The sequence below is a fragment of the Durio zibethinus genome, chromosome 18 (genome assembly GCF_047325235.1).
Source record: "Durio zibethinus cultivar Kanyao isolate XHJ-2024 chromosome 18, ASM4732523v1, whole genome shotgun sequence".
In the NCBI taxonomy this organism is placed as follows: domain Eukaryota; kingdom Viridiplantae; phylum Streptophyta; class Magnoliopsida; order Malvales; family Malvaceae; genus Durio; species Durio zibethinus.
In genome coordinates, this window is record NC_143179.1 from 16,257,534 (window position 1) to 16,271,166 (window position 13,633).

The window sequence follows — 13,633 nt, forward strand, 5'->3', positions numbered from 1 at the left end:
GGAGCTATCCTGGAACCTTGAGTACCATATCTTAGAATCAGTAAATTGGCATGATCATCACATGGTTATTTTGTAAGTGTAATGAATGAGAATGCAATGAATGAGAATGTAATGAATGAGAAATGTAATGAATGAGAAATGCATGTATGCAAAGAACATTTGCCTCAAAACGGTATTCAATTTATTCCAAAAAACTTTGATCTACATTGAGTTTATCCCTCTAGAATTATAGCCATAAAATTGTTTGATCTGTTCATACTGGGCTTTGGCTTCTTCTATGAAGTTCAACAGACGCTGTCCATGTTCTCCTACTGGGGCCACCACTTCTCTTAATGCTTCTGCCTCTTCCACCATCTCTCTTGCCTTACACACCCCTTTATGGATCTGGGTTGTTAAGTGCTCAATGTATTTTTGCCTTCCTAGGTTCTCTCTTTTACCACACCAGACTTGGTATGATAATTCTCTATGTTCTCTGACCAATGCAGCGATGCGATCTCCTTGTTCTTCCAACCTTTGACTTAGCCCGCTCAAATAACTGTTCAGCATGTTAAGTTCTGCCTGTGCTTCGGTACTTTCTTCTTCCAATTCGGCATACTCTTGCTTCAGTCTTGTATTTTCCTCAGTCAGCTCGGTAATGGTTATCCCTTTGGCTCTTTCCCTCACACATAGCCTCTTATGCTCCTGGTGTAACTTTGCTAGATCTTCAGTAGCTGTATCACGTTCTCTAGCAATCTTGTGAACTTCAACTTCATACCTTTCGGCTCTACCTTTCCACTGGGCTTTTTTTTCTTGAAGTTTCTGAATCTCTTGCTTTAACTGGCTCTTTTCAGACTCAAATTCTTTTGTTGTCAGCTCTAAATCTGATGGTGTCTCTTCAAGTTTTTCTTCTGTTGGCTGTTGAGGGATTTCATAAGTGAATACCATTTCTTGTCTTCTCTTTGCTCTCCAAACCAAATACCCTGGGGTGACCTTATCAGTGAATGGTCCAGGACTCACTCTTCGGGGATTTTTCCATGCTTTGATCATCCCATTCATCCTCTGAAATGCTTTAGGCTCACTATAAGAGAAATCTAACTGATGAAGCCTATAAGTCATAGGAATAAACTGTTCTCCCCCCAATTGTCTCCTCACTAAGAGCGGTGCATAATTCGTCACTCCCCATAAACCCAGAAGTGGAACCACTGTACTATCTCCACATTGGTATAACATAGGCTCTCGATTCATCCATGGGACTAACCATCTCACTCTGGCACCTTCCAACTTTTGCAAGAAAGTTATCCATTCTTGTTTAGACTTCTGCTTTGACCACCCACTTTCATAGAACTCTTTGATCGGAAAGCGATTACGGATATAAATCTTCGAGAAAGCCCCATTTCCTTGTTCAAAATGGCTTTTCATCCATACGTACAATAGCTGTATGCATCCTATGAAGCGCCCTCCATTTCGACGACAATAACTCAAAGATCTGATAGTCTCTGCTAATATTACCGTTGAAGGATTACAACCATTGATCACACTCTCAAAGAAATCAATCACTGCTATCTCAATATGTCCCAAAATTTTTGGGAAGATTACCAGTCCGTATATAGCCAAGGCAAATATGTCTAACCATCGTTCTTCACCGGCATGTTGCATCAGAAACTCATGAAAGAACTTCCAAGGTAGGCAAACCTGTTCCTGTTTCTTCTTTGTATGAGAATCCACAACTTCCTTGTCTATCCCCATGAGTTGAGCCAGACTTTTACGAAATCCTGACTTATGCTTTTTGACATATATCTTGTCAGGAGTCTTGAGATGCAAACCCAACAAGACCGAATATTCTTCTATGGTGGGAGTCATATCAGCTTCATTAAAGATGAAACACCTGTATGCAGGATCCCAGAATTGTGTTGCAGCTCTAATTAGTTGATCATCAACAGCCACTGCTAAAAGGTGTGCTATATGCCCATGTTTCTGACAAAACTGCTCTTGTCTTGACGGACTCATCTTCTTCCAGATATCAACCAAATCTTCTAAATTATTCTGTTTGAGGAGGATAGATGTTTCTTGAGACAAAGTAGACTCATACCCAATTGGCAAGCAATCTCCCATCTTCAGTTGGGTCTTTTCTGACAGGGCCCTTACTTCGTTAGGTGTCCCACAGGGTGCTAATACTGATGAAGAACAAACTAGGCGTTCATTGGTATCCATAAAAAAAATTGTTGAAGATCGTTTTTCAGGCAAATGTTCTTTATGCAACTTTATGATATGCACATGAACCAATGCAAAAGAAAAAAAAAAGGTTAGTATACCTAGAAAAAGAATAAATAACAAAATAAATTTAAACATCACACAAAGTAAAAGGATGGATCTTAGCTTTTGGTCCATTCTAACAGGGAAGAGTGATGGCTCTATCTATGGGTTAGGCACTCTTAAGGTTCACTATATGTGGTTTTAGGGTTAAAGTCTAAAGGTCCTCAAATTGTTCCTTACATCCTTGTCCATCACAGACTAGTAAGGCACCCTAATCCTCACCCATTACAGGCTACAAGCGGAAAAGGTTCAATTTGAGTGGGAGTATTTCGCTAGCCACTGCGGAGGCATTAGACCTCACGAAAGCAATAGGTACTTTACTCCCTCCTAGAGGGATAGAGCTCGGGTGTAGAGCTCATGTTATGCACATGCATATGAATGACATAATTAACAAGGTAACTAAAACATGAATGAATAACAACACATATATACAACAAGGTTCAATTTCATTTAGCTTTTGGATAACACAAATTATTTGCTGGCCTGACTCTCAAGATCCCCAGTGGAGTCGCCAAGCTGTCGTAACGTCTAGATCCGGGGATCTATCGCTAGACATTGACTTTAGGGAGTCGCCACCAATCTTTTTTATCTAAGTGTGATTGGCCACCTAAGGAATCTGTCCTTTCAGGGAACACCTAAGCTTAAGGGTCCCTAAAAGAATAGGTTCAGGTCTACTAACCAGAACAGGGTTCGGGAGTTCGGTTACGTGTGAGGAAGGTTATAGCACCCTCACAACGCCCATCAAAAGATGGTACCAGCTTAAATTTGTGTTATCGAAAAGCTTTAAAATTTTACCAAGTAATTAGTTATTGGAAATTATTCTCAATTGACTCTAATACTTTTAGCAAAAAATTGAGAAAATTCCCTCACCTCAGGAGTATGCAAGAAAACTACTGTTTCACTTACAGAGGCTCCGTCGTCGGATTATTTAAAGAAAAAAATAAAATCAAAATTAAGATAGAAAGGAAGGAAAGAATGATTTTTTTTTGTAGGGAAAATTGATACTTTCAACTTTTCCCTAAAAATATTTTTTGGAAATTTCGATTTTCAAGGAAAATTGATACTTTCAACTTTTCCTCAAAAACCCTTTTTTTAAAAATTTATTTCTAAGGAAAATTGATACTTTCAACTTTTCCCCAAAAATATTTTTTTTGAAATTTTGATTTTTAAGGAAAATTGATACTTTCAACTTTTCCCCAAAAATATATTTTTTTGGAAATTTATTTTTCTTTTAAGGAAAATTGATACTTTCAACTTTTCCCTAAAAATATTTTTTTTCGAAATTTATTTCTGAGGAAAATTGATACTTTCAACTTTTCCCCAAAAATATTTTTTTTGAAATTTATTTCTGAGGAAAATTGATACTTTCAACTTTTCCCTAAAAATATATATTTTTTTGGAATTTTTTATTTTTATTTAAAGAAAATAAAATAATAAAAAATAAATAAAAAGAATATTACATAAACCTAATCTAATAAATAAAAATTAAAATAAACAAAGAAATAAATAAAATATAGAAAAAAAAAAAAAAAAAACCTGGAGCGGCTCGGATCGCGGCTCGGCTCGGCTCAGCTCGGCTCAAGGCAGGAAAACGGTCGGGGGGAGCGGCTTGGCGGCTTGGCTCGGCTCGGCTCGACTCGGAGGGGGCTGGCACGCGCGGGTCAGAAAGCGGGTCGACGCCCGGGTCGGGTCGGGTTACGGCAAAACACGCGGATCCTCTGGGTTACTTAAGGCCAAAACGACGTCGTTTTGGGAGGGTATAAAAGGCACCTTCCTCTGTTTTTCGGCAAAACGCTCCTCCCCCTCTCTCTCTCTTCTTCCTTTTTCTCTCCCTTCTCTCTAGAAACCGAAGAACACCGGTGCCGGATTCTGGAAATTTTCGCCGGAATCTGGAAATTTCACCGGAAGTTGGCCGAAAAGTCGCCGGTTTCTGGGATTCTTCGCCGGAAACTGGGCAGGTCGCCGGAAACTTCAATGTTGGCCGAAATTTTCGCCGAAAAATTCAAACTTCGTCGGAATTTCTCCGGAATCTGGAAATTTCCCAGAAATTTTCAGAAAAAATTTTCGCCAAAAATTTCTAAAAATTTTTTCTCACTCCCAGAACACTCCTAAACTTTTCCTAGCTTCCTATACGCCTCCTTTTCTCTTAAATCAGTAGCTTTGCTTACTGTTTTCTGTGTGTTTTTGAACTGTTCCAGGAGGTGCTTTATATAGGGATTGATCAGGAGTTTCTGATCAATCCCAATTCCTCCTTGGACGGGAATTCAATCTTTGAATCCCACTGGACTCTTCTGATTGAATTCCCACTTCCAATGGGATTCTTCAGCCTTCAATCTCAGCCCTCCAAAATCAAAATAAAAAAAAACTAGATAATTAGAAAAGAAAATCAAAAATTAAAAATTAAAAATAATATCAGATAATTCGGGAAAAAGAAGATAGAATTAACAGATGATTAAAAAAAATAATAACAAATAAAATAAGATAAACCCAAAAATATATTACACAAAAAAATAATAATAATAATAATAATATATAACTGTATAAATAAAATACATATAAATCTAATCTGAATAAAAATAAATAAATAAATAAAGATATACATAATAATAATAATAATAATAGAATACATAAAATACAAAAGAAGAAAAAAATATACAGGATTGAAATGGGCCTTACCCATTTGGGTCAGGCCCAATTGATCTGGGCCCGGACCCAATTGGGTGTCTACAAGAAGGATTAATCATCCCTTTGATATAAGATAATTTAATTCTCCCAAAATAGAGAAATTATTTTTAATTCATGAGATTAACTTTATGTGTTATATTATAAGCTTAAAAATAACATTAATAATTTAAATTATATAAATTTGAAGAAAAAATAATTTTGATGAATAAATAAATTATCTTATTTGTGCAAATTAAACACAAGATAAAATAATATTATTTAATTTACTCATATTTATAATATCTTATTTTATCTTATCCTATCATGAATTTGTATGCTAAATATATCTTTAATATAAGTTATTGATAAAATATTAAAATTTTAAATTTAATAATTCAAATTCAAATCAGGCAAGCTCAAGCATTAAAACAAAATGCACTTTGGTTTTGAGTCTAAAATTGAAGTGAGAATTTGCAGATTGGACCCAATGGTGCGCTGTAGATTGGAGAATTGACCTGCTTGTGGTCTAAAGAATCGCCCAAATACCGCTGCCATGGATTGACTAAGTGTGGCCAATGGGCGTCTTTAGTATTCGCAATGACTAAAGACCAAACAGCCACCACATCCACATGGATTCTTTTGACAAATAATTTTGTTTGATATTATGGTAATTAAGGAGTATTAATTCACGTTTTATTTGAAATTTTTTTTTGCACGATCTTAAGGCATACTCTTCCATGTCAGCATAATATATTCATAACAATTAAATTATTTTTCAATACTAGATCTAGATTTGACGATTTATATGTATAAAATATTGATAATTTATATATTTATATAATATTTTATACAAAAATTATATTACAATTTATGTTAACATAAAAGCATAAAATATATTTTTTTATTTTATTAAATTCATATATAATTTTTTTAAAAATTTTAAATCGCGTCATTTTTATATATTTTTTATTATTTTCGTGTTATATTACTATATTATATTTAAGATTGTTAGGTATATTCATTATTTCATTCATCCCAAAATTTTTATCTTTATTCAAACTTTCTAAAAAGGTTAAGAAAAAATAATTTATAATAAAGTTTATGTTTAAAATTTCAAATCTTTTATAATATTGATATTCTTTGACGTTTAGTGAAAAAATAAAAATAAAAAAATGAACATCGCATTAAAAAAAAGATATTAAATGTTCAAAACTTTAAAAAAAGGCATAACTTTCGAAAGTTAGAAAAAAAAAAAGATGAAATAAAAAAAAATGAGATAGAATATGATCCATAAACTTTTTAAATAGTTATACTTTGTTTATTGTTTGAAAAAAATATTATCAGGGGAAAATATTTTTCAAGAAAAATATTTTCTCTGCTCTTGTTATTTGGATGAAATGATGACAACATTTTTTATTGTTTAATATGTAATTTAAAAATTTTCACTTTACTAAAGAATATATGTCTATATAAATATTATACTAACAATAGGTATTAAAAAAAAATTCATCATGTTATATATACTTTTATATCGTCATAGTAGCATAATTTTATTGTTTTTTATTTAAATTTATCACATTTTATTATTATTTTCCATATTATTGAAACTTGATGGAATCATTTCAAAAACAACGATATAAATAATAAATATAATAATTTAAAATTCATTAATGCTATTTTAAAATTAAAAACAAGTTTAATAAAAATATATAGTAAATTTTAGTTTTAAATGATAAATTTTAAAAATAAATAGAAACCACATAATTCATTAAAATTTAATTTATTGTTCAATTTTAGATTGAATATCTTTATATAAAATATAATTATAATATATATACTATATATAAAATCTGTGACTAGGTTTGGTAATACGAGTTTGGTATCTTCATTTTTAATTTTTTTTTCAAAAAAAAAAAAAAAAGGTGAATTGAATTGAAAAGAACTTTGAAAAAAAATAGGAAGCAAAGGCAAGAACTTCTTGTATACGGAACACAATTTGCGGCAAATTATTGGAAAAATTGCTTTGAAAATTTTTTCTACTTCCAGAAACAACATATGGAATAAAAGTTTTGATGAATGACGTGCAAATCTTGAGCAAATCAAACAATGTTAGAAATTTTGCCTCTTTCTTTTCTTATCTTTTTTTTTTTCTTCTTCTTGAAATCATTAAAATTTGTAATCTTTGCTTTCAATAATATATTTGTTTAAACCAAAATTTGTTTTCTCTTTTTGGCTTCTTTCAGGAAAAGAAAAAAAAAGATTAAGTTTTGTTGTTACGATTGTTTTATATGAACAATGGTTGGCTTTTTTTTTTTTACCATTTAAAACGTTTAAGACAATCAAATTATGTTACCGTAGAATTCAAGTTCATTTCGCTTGAATCCAGTCAAAATTTAGCTATTTTTAATTCTATAAAACCTTTCTTTCTCGTTATTAATAATATTAAAATCGATCATTGATTATGATCTGATATTAATATTAATAGCATTAAAAAAAGAATAATGTCTAATTGATGCCTTTAATATAAAGTGTTTATGAGTAATACATATATTAAAAAATATTTAACATGATACTCAAAATTTTATTTTATTTATCTATTCACCCCAATTGCTAAAAGAATATCATGACGTGCCACTTTTTAATTAAATTAATTCAAATTGAAATTATTTTAAATTTTGATGTCTCCAATTTGAGGTTTTTTCCATTCGAATTTTTTTAAATTCAGACATTTTAAAGTGTGAGTAGAGTTCATGTTCGAATTAGTTGTGGCATTTTAGGTTTTATATAAAACGTAACCATTTCAGTGTGTTTTTTTTAACAGTTTAAAGTTTAAACAATTTCAAGTTGGGATTTTTGACTTGTTTATTAAATCAAAATCGATTGAAATTAGATGCAAATTGTTTTGAGAAAATTTTTTAAATTTGGATGCATTTTATCACCTCTACACATAACTATCTTGTTTTAATTTTAACCAAACGAAAACAATTTAAGAAAAATGACTAAATTGTATCTATTTAAAATGATTTTGGATTTTAAAAGAAAATAATTCTGAAGTTAGGCCCTGTTCAATGCTGAGCGAGAATGAAGTGGAAAACGGGTTATCGCACGGTGGCTCGTGATGGAACGAGGCTTTTAATAATCAAAATGAAACTTTTGGTTTGACGTTAAGGATAACGAGAGCAAAAATATTGAATAATTATAGTTGGATTATGGCACTATTCTTATATTACATCAAACAAACGTAATCGCTGAAAAATAAATAAAACAAACAGAAAAACGTAATCAAATTTTGCAATGATTCAACAGGTTAGTCCTTGTACAGGCACAGAGGAATTAGCTGATTTTACTTTTATTTCTCCTATTGGACTGGTCCCACCCAGATGCCCACTTGATGTACTAGTTAATAATAGTTCCCCACTTCTACCGTGAATTGTGATTGCCATTTATATTAATAATTTAAGATACGATAAAAATTATAAAATGATATAATAAAAATAATATAATAATATATAATATAAATTTAATAAAAAAAATATATATTTTACTTTTTATTTAAATATAAATCATGATATAATTTTTATATAAAATTATATATATATACATACAGGAATTTAAACATCTACCATCGTACCTCTTTCGAGTTTCAATCGTAAATCTCGCACTTTCAGGATTCAATCGCAAATGTGTAGCTGTAGGCTACTCCACATTTTGGTTGTCAACCTATATTGGTGCATTCAAACTTCAAAAACGTTATACAAATGAATTTTTTTCTTTTCTAGATGGGTCAGTTTGACTGCATTGATTGATGTGGGAAAAGAGGAGGGAAAGTTGGGCCTCGGGGACCACCTCCCACAATTATTTTATATTATTTAGTTTCAATCACGATAGGATATGCCCTGTTTACTATTTTTATCTCATTGTTCTCTTGCTCCTATCCCTCCAACTAAGCTTTTGCACTTTTGCTATCTCTCCTTTACTATTGCCCTGTCCTGTCACAGTGAACTGCCGACTTCCAAGACTCTCTCTTAGTCTTCCATCCTGGTAGGTCGTAAAGCAAGTGGAAGCCCTGAGCTTTCCATTCTTCTTTTCTTCAGTTTTTTTATTATTACTTTTGGTTTTAGTTTTTCTCTTCCTTTATACTATCTGCTATCCATAGGGTATAGTACTGAATAATGATAGCTCCGTTTCACTTTCCCAGTCACTTGTCATTTCTGTACTTTTGGCTTGCAATCTGAATTCGGAAGTGCCTTCTGGTATTTGTCTTTTAATACCTTCCATCTTGCATTGTGCAAGGAAATCTGTTCTCATACACTTACTTCAAATTCGTTATTCCATTTCTTCAGCAATCAGCACCCACTTCTGAATATTTGCAATTGAACAAATATAATAAATTCATCTTTCATTCATTCTTCTCTCTCTCTCTTTTGATATTGAAGCTTCTGGTTTTCTCTTCTTCCATGAAAAAAGCTCAAATGACCATACCTCACTTGTTTAGATGTCCAATCAGCCTGGACTTGTTCACAGATCCTGTCACTCTATGTACAGGCCAAACTTATGACAGATCAAGCATAGAAAAGTGGTTAGCTGCAGGTAATCTCACATGTCCTGTTACAATGCAAAATCTCCATGATCCATCTCTTGTTCCAAATCATAATCTTCGTCATTTGATTGAACAATGGCGTCAAATGCGCCACCAATTTGACCATGATTACATGACAACGATCGACCCTTTAGTCTCCCTGAAGCACAACCTTGAATCTCCCGAAGCTACCTTACAAGAGAAACTTCAAACACTAGAAAAAATTCAAGTTCTAACGGATGAAACACCATCTAGAAATTCCATTTTGCTCGAAATAGGTTTCTTGCCTTTACTTTTGCAACTACTTTTCGTAAATGTAGACCTTGAATTCTCCCAGGAGTATGTGAAGTTTGTGGAGCAATTGCTTTCTTGTGTTCTTAGGTTGATGCCTTTTGGAGAATTAGAGTGTTTGAATATGCTTAAAGAAGAGTCTAAGTTGGAATCTTTTGTAGTTTTGTTTGAGCATGGCACAGGAATGATCAAGCAAAGTTTGTGTCAACTTGTAGGGGAAATCTCATCATCCTCAGACACCAGGGAGCTTTGTGCAATGATTGGAAAGAACCACAGGTTCTTAAATCGGATTTTTTCTCTTGTTCAGCAGAATTCTGAGACATCTGAGGCTGGAATAAAAGCCATTTCAGCATTGTGTTGCTTGGAATCAAACAGAGAAAAATTGGTTCAACAAGGCCTAATCAATGGCCTGATAACATTTATTTTGAACTCAGAAAGAAAGCAAAGAAGCTTGGCAGCAACAGCAATGACGAGACTAGAACAACTTCTAGGGATAGAGAGAGGAAAGGAGGCACTGATAAACAATCCAAACGGTGTTAAAGCAGTGGTTAAGATGGTTTTCAGGGTATCGGACCATGAAGGGAGTGAAAGTGCTGTTAACTCATTGATGATGGTGTGCCACGAATCATTGCAGGCAAGGGAAAAAGCAATAGCTGCTGGAGTTTTGACACAGTTGCTGTTGCTTCTACAGTGCCAGTGTAGTGGCAGGACCAAAACGAAGGCAAGAACATTGCTGAAGCTGCTAAGATCCAAGTGGGCCGAGGAGCAATAGCATGTGTTTTTAGGGAAATTAATGTCTGTACTTATATATGCTGTGTGGTGCCTTGGGTTCCCTCTTCCCTCTATCACTTAGTTTCTGTATAGAAAATATCAATTTTATGTAAGCTCCTCAGTCATTGAAAAATCCATCCCATTTAAGTAGTCTTTATCCAGGCTTACTTAGCACATAGCAACTCATGCCAATATTAATCTTTCAAAGGATCTAGGAACCCTTTTTTTTTTATCTAAAAATATAGGTTTGAACTCAGACTTTTTATACATGATATATTCATGTAGATATATATATATGGTATTTCATGTCTATATTTATTTATTTCATGTTAAACATGTATAAAATATGAATATTATAATATCATAATTTGTGTTGATATATTAAATACAAAATATAATTTTTTTATTTTTGTTAAAATTTTAAACCTATTATTTTCAAATCTATTTTTATATAGTTTAATATAATATTATTATTATATCATATTTAAAATTATCAAATTACATTCATGCATCATAATATCTAAGCAAATATCAAAATACTCACGGATTATAATCATTATGAATTAGAATACTCCACAAAAGGGGTTAATCATTTTCCATTTCTAAGTTAATCTCAATCTAATCCCAATTCCGTAACTATTTTTAAAAATTAAGGTACAGTTAGGCCGTATTAATGTCATTGATTCTCAAATTAAAAGCACGAAAATTCAGTGAAAACGTAAGGTCCCTGAAATTCGTTACAGAAGCTTTTAATCCCCACAATCACAAAAATTGATGTAATCTCAGGAATTTGATTCGATTGACATTTTGGTGTTCGAAGTTGATGTGGCTCAGTTTAATTAATCGCCTATTAGTACGTATGAAGCCATTATTTTCTGTTGTTTGCGCCTTCTGAAGTGGCCATTTTTCGTTGAAGGATAATATCATAGTACGAAGCACGATGAAAGCATTTTTACGAAAGTGTTCTGGAAGCAATACTGATTTTACTTATTAGTTGAAGATAAAATCATGAATTCGAAAATTATTCATTATTTATAATGTAAATTCTTAAATATTAATGTAAAAGATTTTTTAAAAAATTCATGAAAAATATCTTATTCCTTTATTTTGTGAATCTTTCTCTTTTCCTTTCTTATTTTTCATATAACTTATCATATAATCTCACATATATATATATATATATGAGATTTATTTTATATTTTGGATGAATACTCTTTTATCCTATTTTATCATGGTTGAATGTCATGTTTTATTTGAGAAAAGAAGAGACCTCAACAAAAACCTTTTCATTATCATGGAATAGTCAAATGTCATTTTTTCCTTTTATTTGTTCATTATGGCCGAAATACCATGATTTAAAAAGAAAAGTGGGGAAGCATTCGGTTTTTACTTGGTTTGAAATTCAAACCAATTGTAATTAATTGCCCATAGCAATTATTTGATAGGAATTTATTGTCCACTCATTTGGTCGGGCTTTTCCAATATTAGCTTACCCAATCCAATTGCCACAACTATTTTTGTTATCTATCCATAACTTGTACATACAAAGATCTCTATCTATTTCTTTGAAAAGAAGTCAAAAACTAAGAATTATTTTACAATTTTTTAGGGATATTTTTAGGTTTAAAAAGCAAAATAATTTTTTTTGTTATTAAAAATTGTTAACAGATAATTAAAAATATTTTTGACTTTTGAACTAAGTTGATATGTCAGGCCGAACTAATTTCATGGGGCTATGTCAACTTAGCCACCTCACTAGTTTGTTGAGTAAGCCCTCTAAATGTTGATTTATCATCTTTATAATGAATGATCAATGTCTAAATCAACTCGATTTGCTAAATCATTTTGGGCCCTAGGGCTGACCTTAAGTAGCCTAGGTTGCTTATGTCCTTTTTTTTTATAAGTATAAATAGGACCATCTAAGTACCATTTTATCATTTTATTTTCTTTTACTTTCCTTTTTTTATTATCTTTATTTGTCGATCTCTAACTTGAACGTCAGAGCATAAACGCTGAGATCATTCCTGGCCTTTTTCTTTAATAGCTTTCTTTCTCTTTTTTATTTATTTTAAGGTTAAGTTTTACCTTTCAAAGATCGCTCGGCATAAATAATTTTTTTTTTTTATAAAATTTGAATGAAAAATTATGTGGTATCACTTATTACTCTTTAACTTATTTTTTTAGAGATAATATTATGAATGACTTTTAAATTATAATAAAATATTTAATATGATATCTAAATTTTAAAACTCTATAATGTGATATTTAAATTATGAATTTATTAACTAATGTGACACTTTAAAGATTATTTATATCTCATATATTATCATTTGGAGCTAGTTATGTTATGGGTGAATGTCATATTAATTAATTTATAATTTATATATCATATTAAAAAATTTTAAAATTTAGATATCATATTAAATATTTTATTATGATTTAAAAATTATTCATAATATTAATATTTAAAAGATAATTGAAATTGATTTTTTTTTAATAAGTGATCCATTAACTTTTTAGGCATTTTTCACAAGAAAAGCGAAAAAACAAAAGGAATTTTTTTAATTTTATAATTATAATATAAATTTAAAAAAATAATTTTACTTTGATTTTTAGCAGTTTTTATGCTCTATGATTAAGATTCAAAATTCAAAGTTTGAATCTCCTTTTTCCGTATAAACTTTTTTTTAATACGTTTTAAGAAAAATCTATCAACCTCTTTCTCTGTCATATCAGGAAAAGTCTTGAGCCAAACGACAAGATTACCCTCGATCCAAAAGGAATCTTGGTAGAAGGAAGTTTCCACTTGCATATCATGGCCATCAAATATATATATATATATATATTTTTTATTGGACGCCGCAAAGGCAACTGCAACTCCGTCTAATTCTAATTGATGGCACATTAAAGTAGATTTAATAATTTATAAATTTATATTTATGATTTTTTTATATTAAATAATATAATATAAATTTTATTGTATATTAAATTTATATCAATATATTAAATATAAAACATATATTTTTATTAAAATTT

At 31.0% G+C, this 13,633-nt stretch overlaps 1 protein-coding gene across 1 annotated transcript; it reads left to right on the plus strand.

Moving 5' to 3' along the window:
* Positions 1-9,004: 9,004 nt before the first annotated feature.
* Positions 9,005-10,853, plus strand: LOC111316053 (U-box domain-containing protein 26-like). Its single transcript, XM_022918062.2, has one exon. It carries the CDS (start codon positions 9,414-9,416, stop codon positions 10,596-10,598), a length of 1,185 nt encoding a protein of 394 aa, XP_022773797.2. The 5' UTR covers positions 9,005-9,413; the 3' UTR covers positions 10,599-10,853.
* Positions 10,854-13,633: the final 2,780 nt, after the last annotated feature.

Excerpts from the sequence above, each read along its gene's own strand:
- LOC111316053 (XM_022918062.2), top strand. The coding sequence starts at position 9,414 with ATGAAAAAAGCTCAAATGACCATACCTCACTTGTTTAGATGTCCAATC.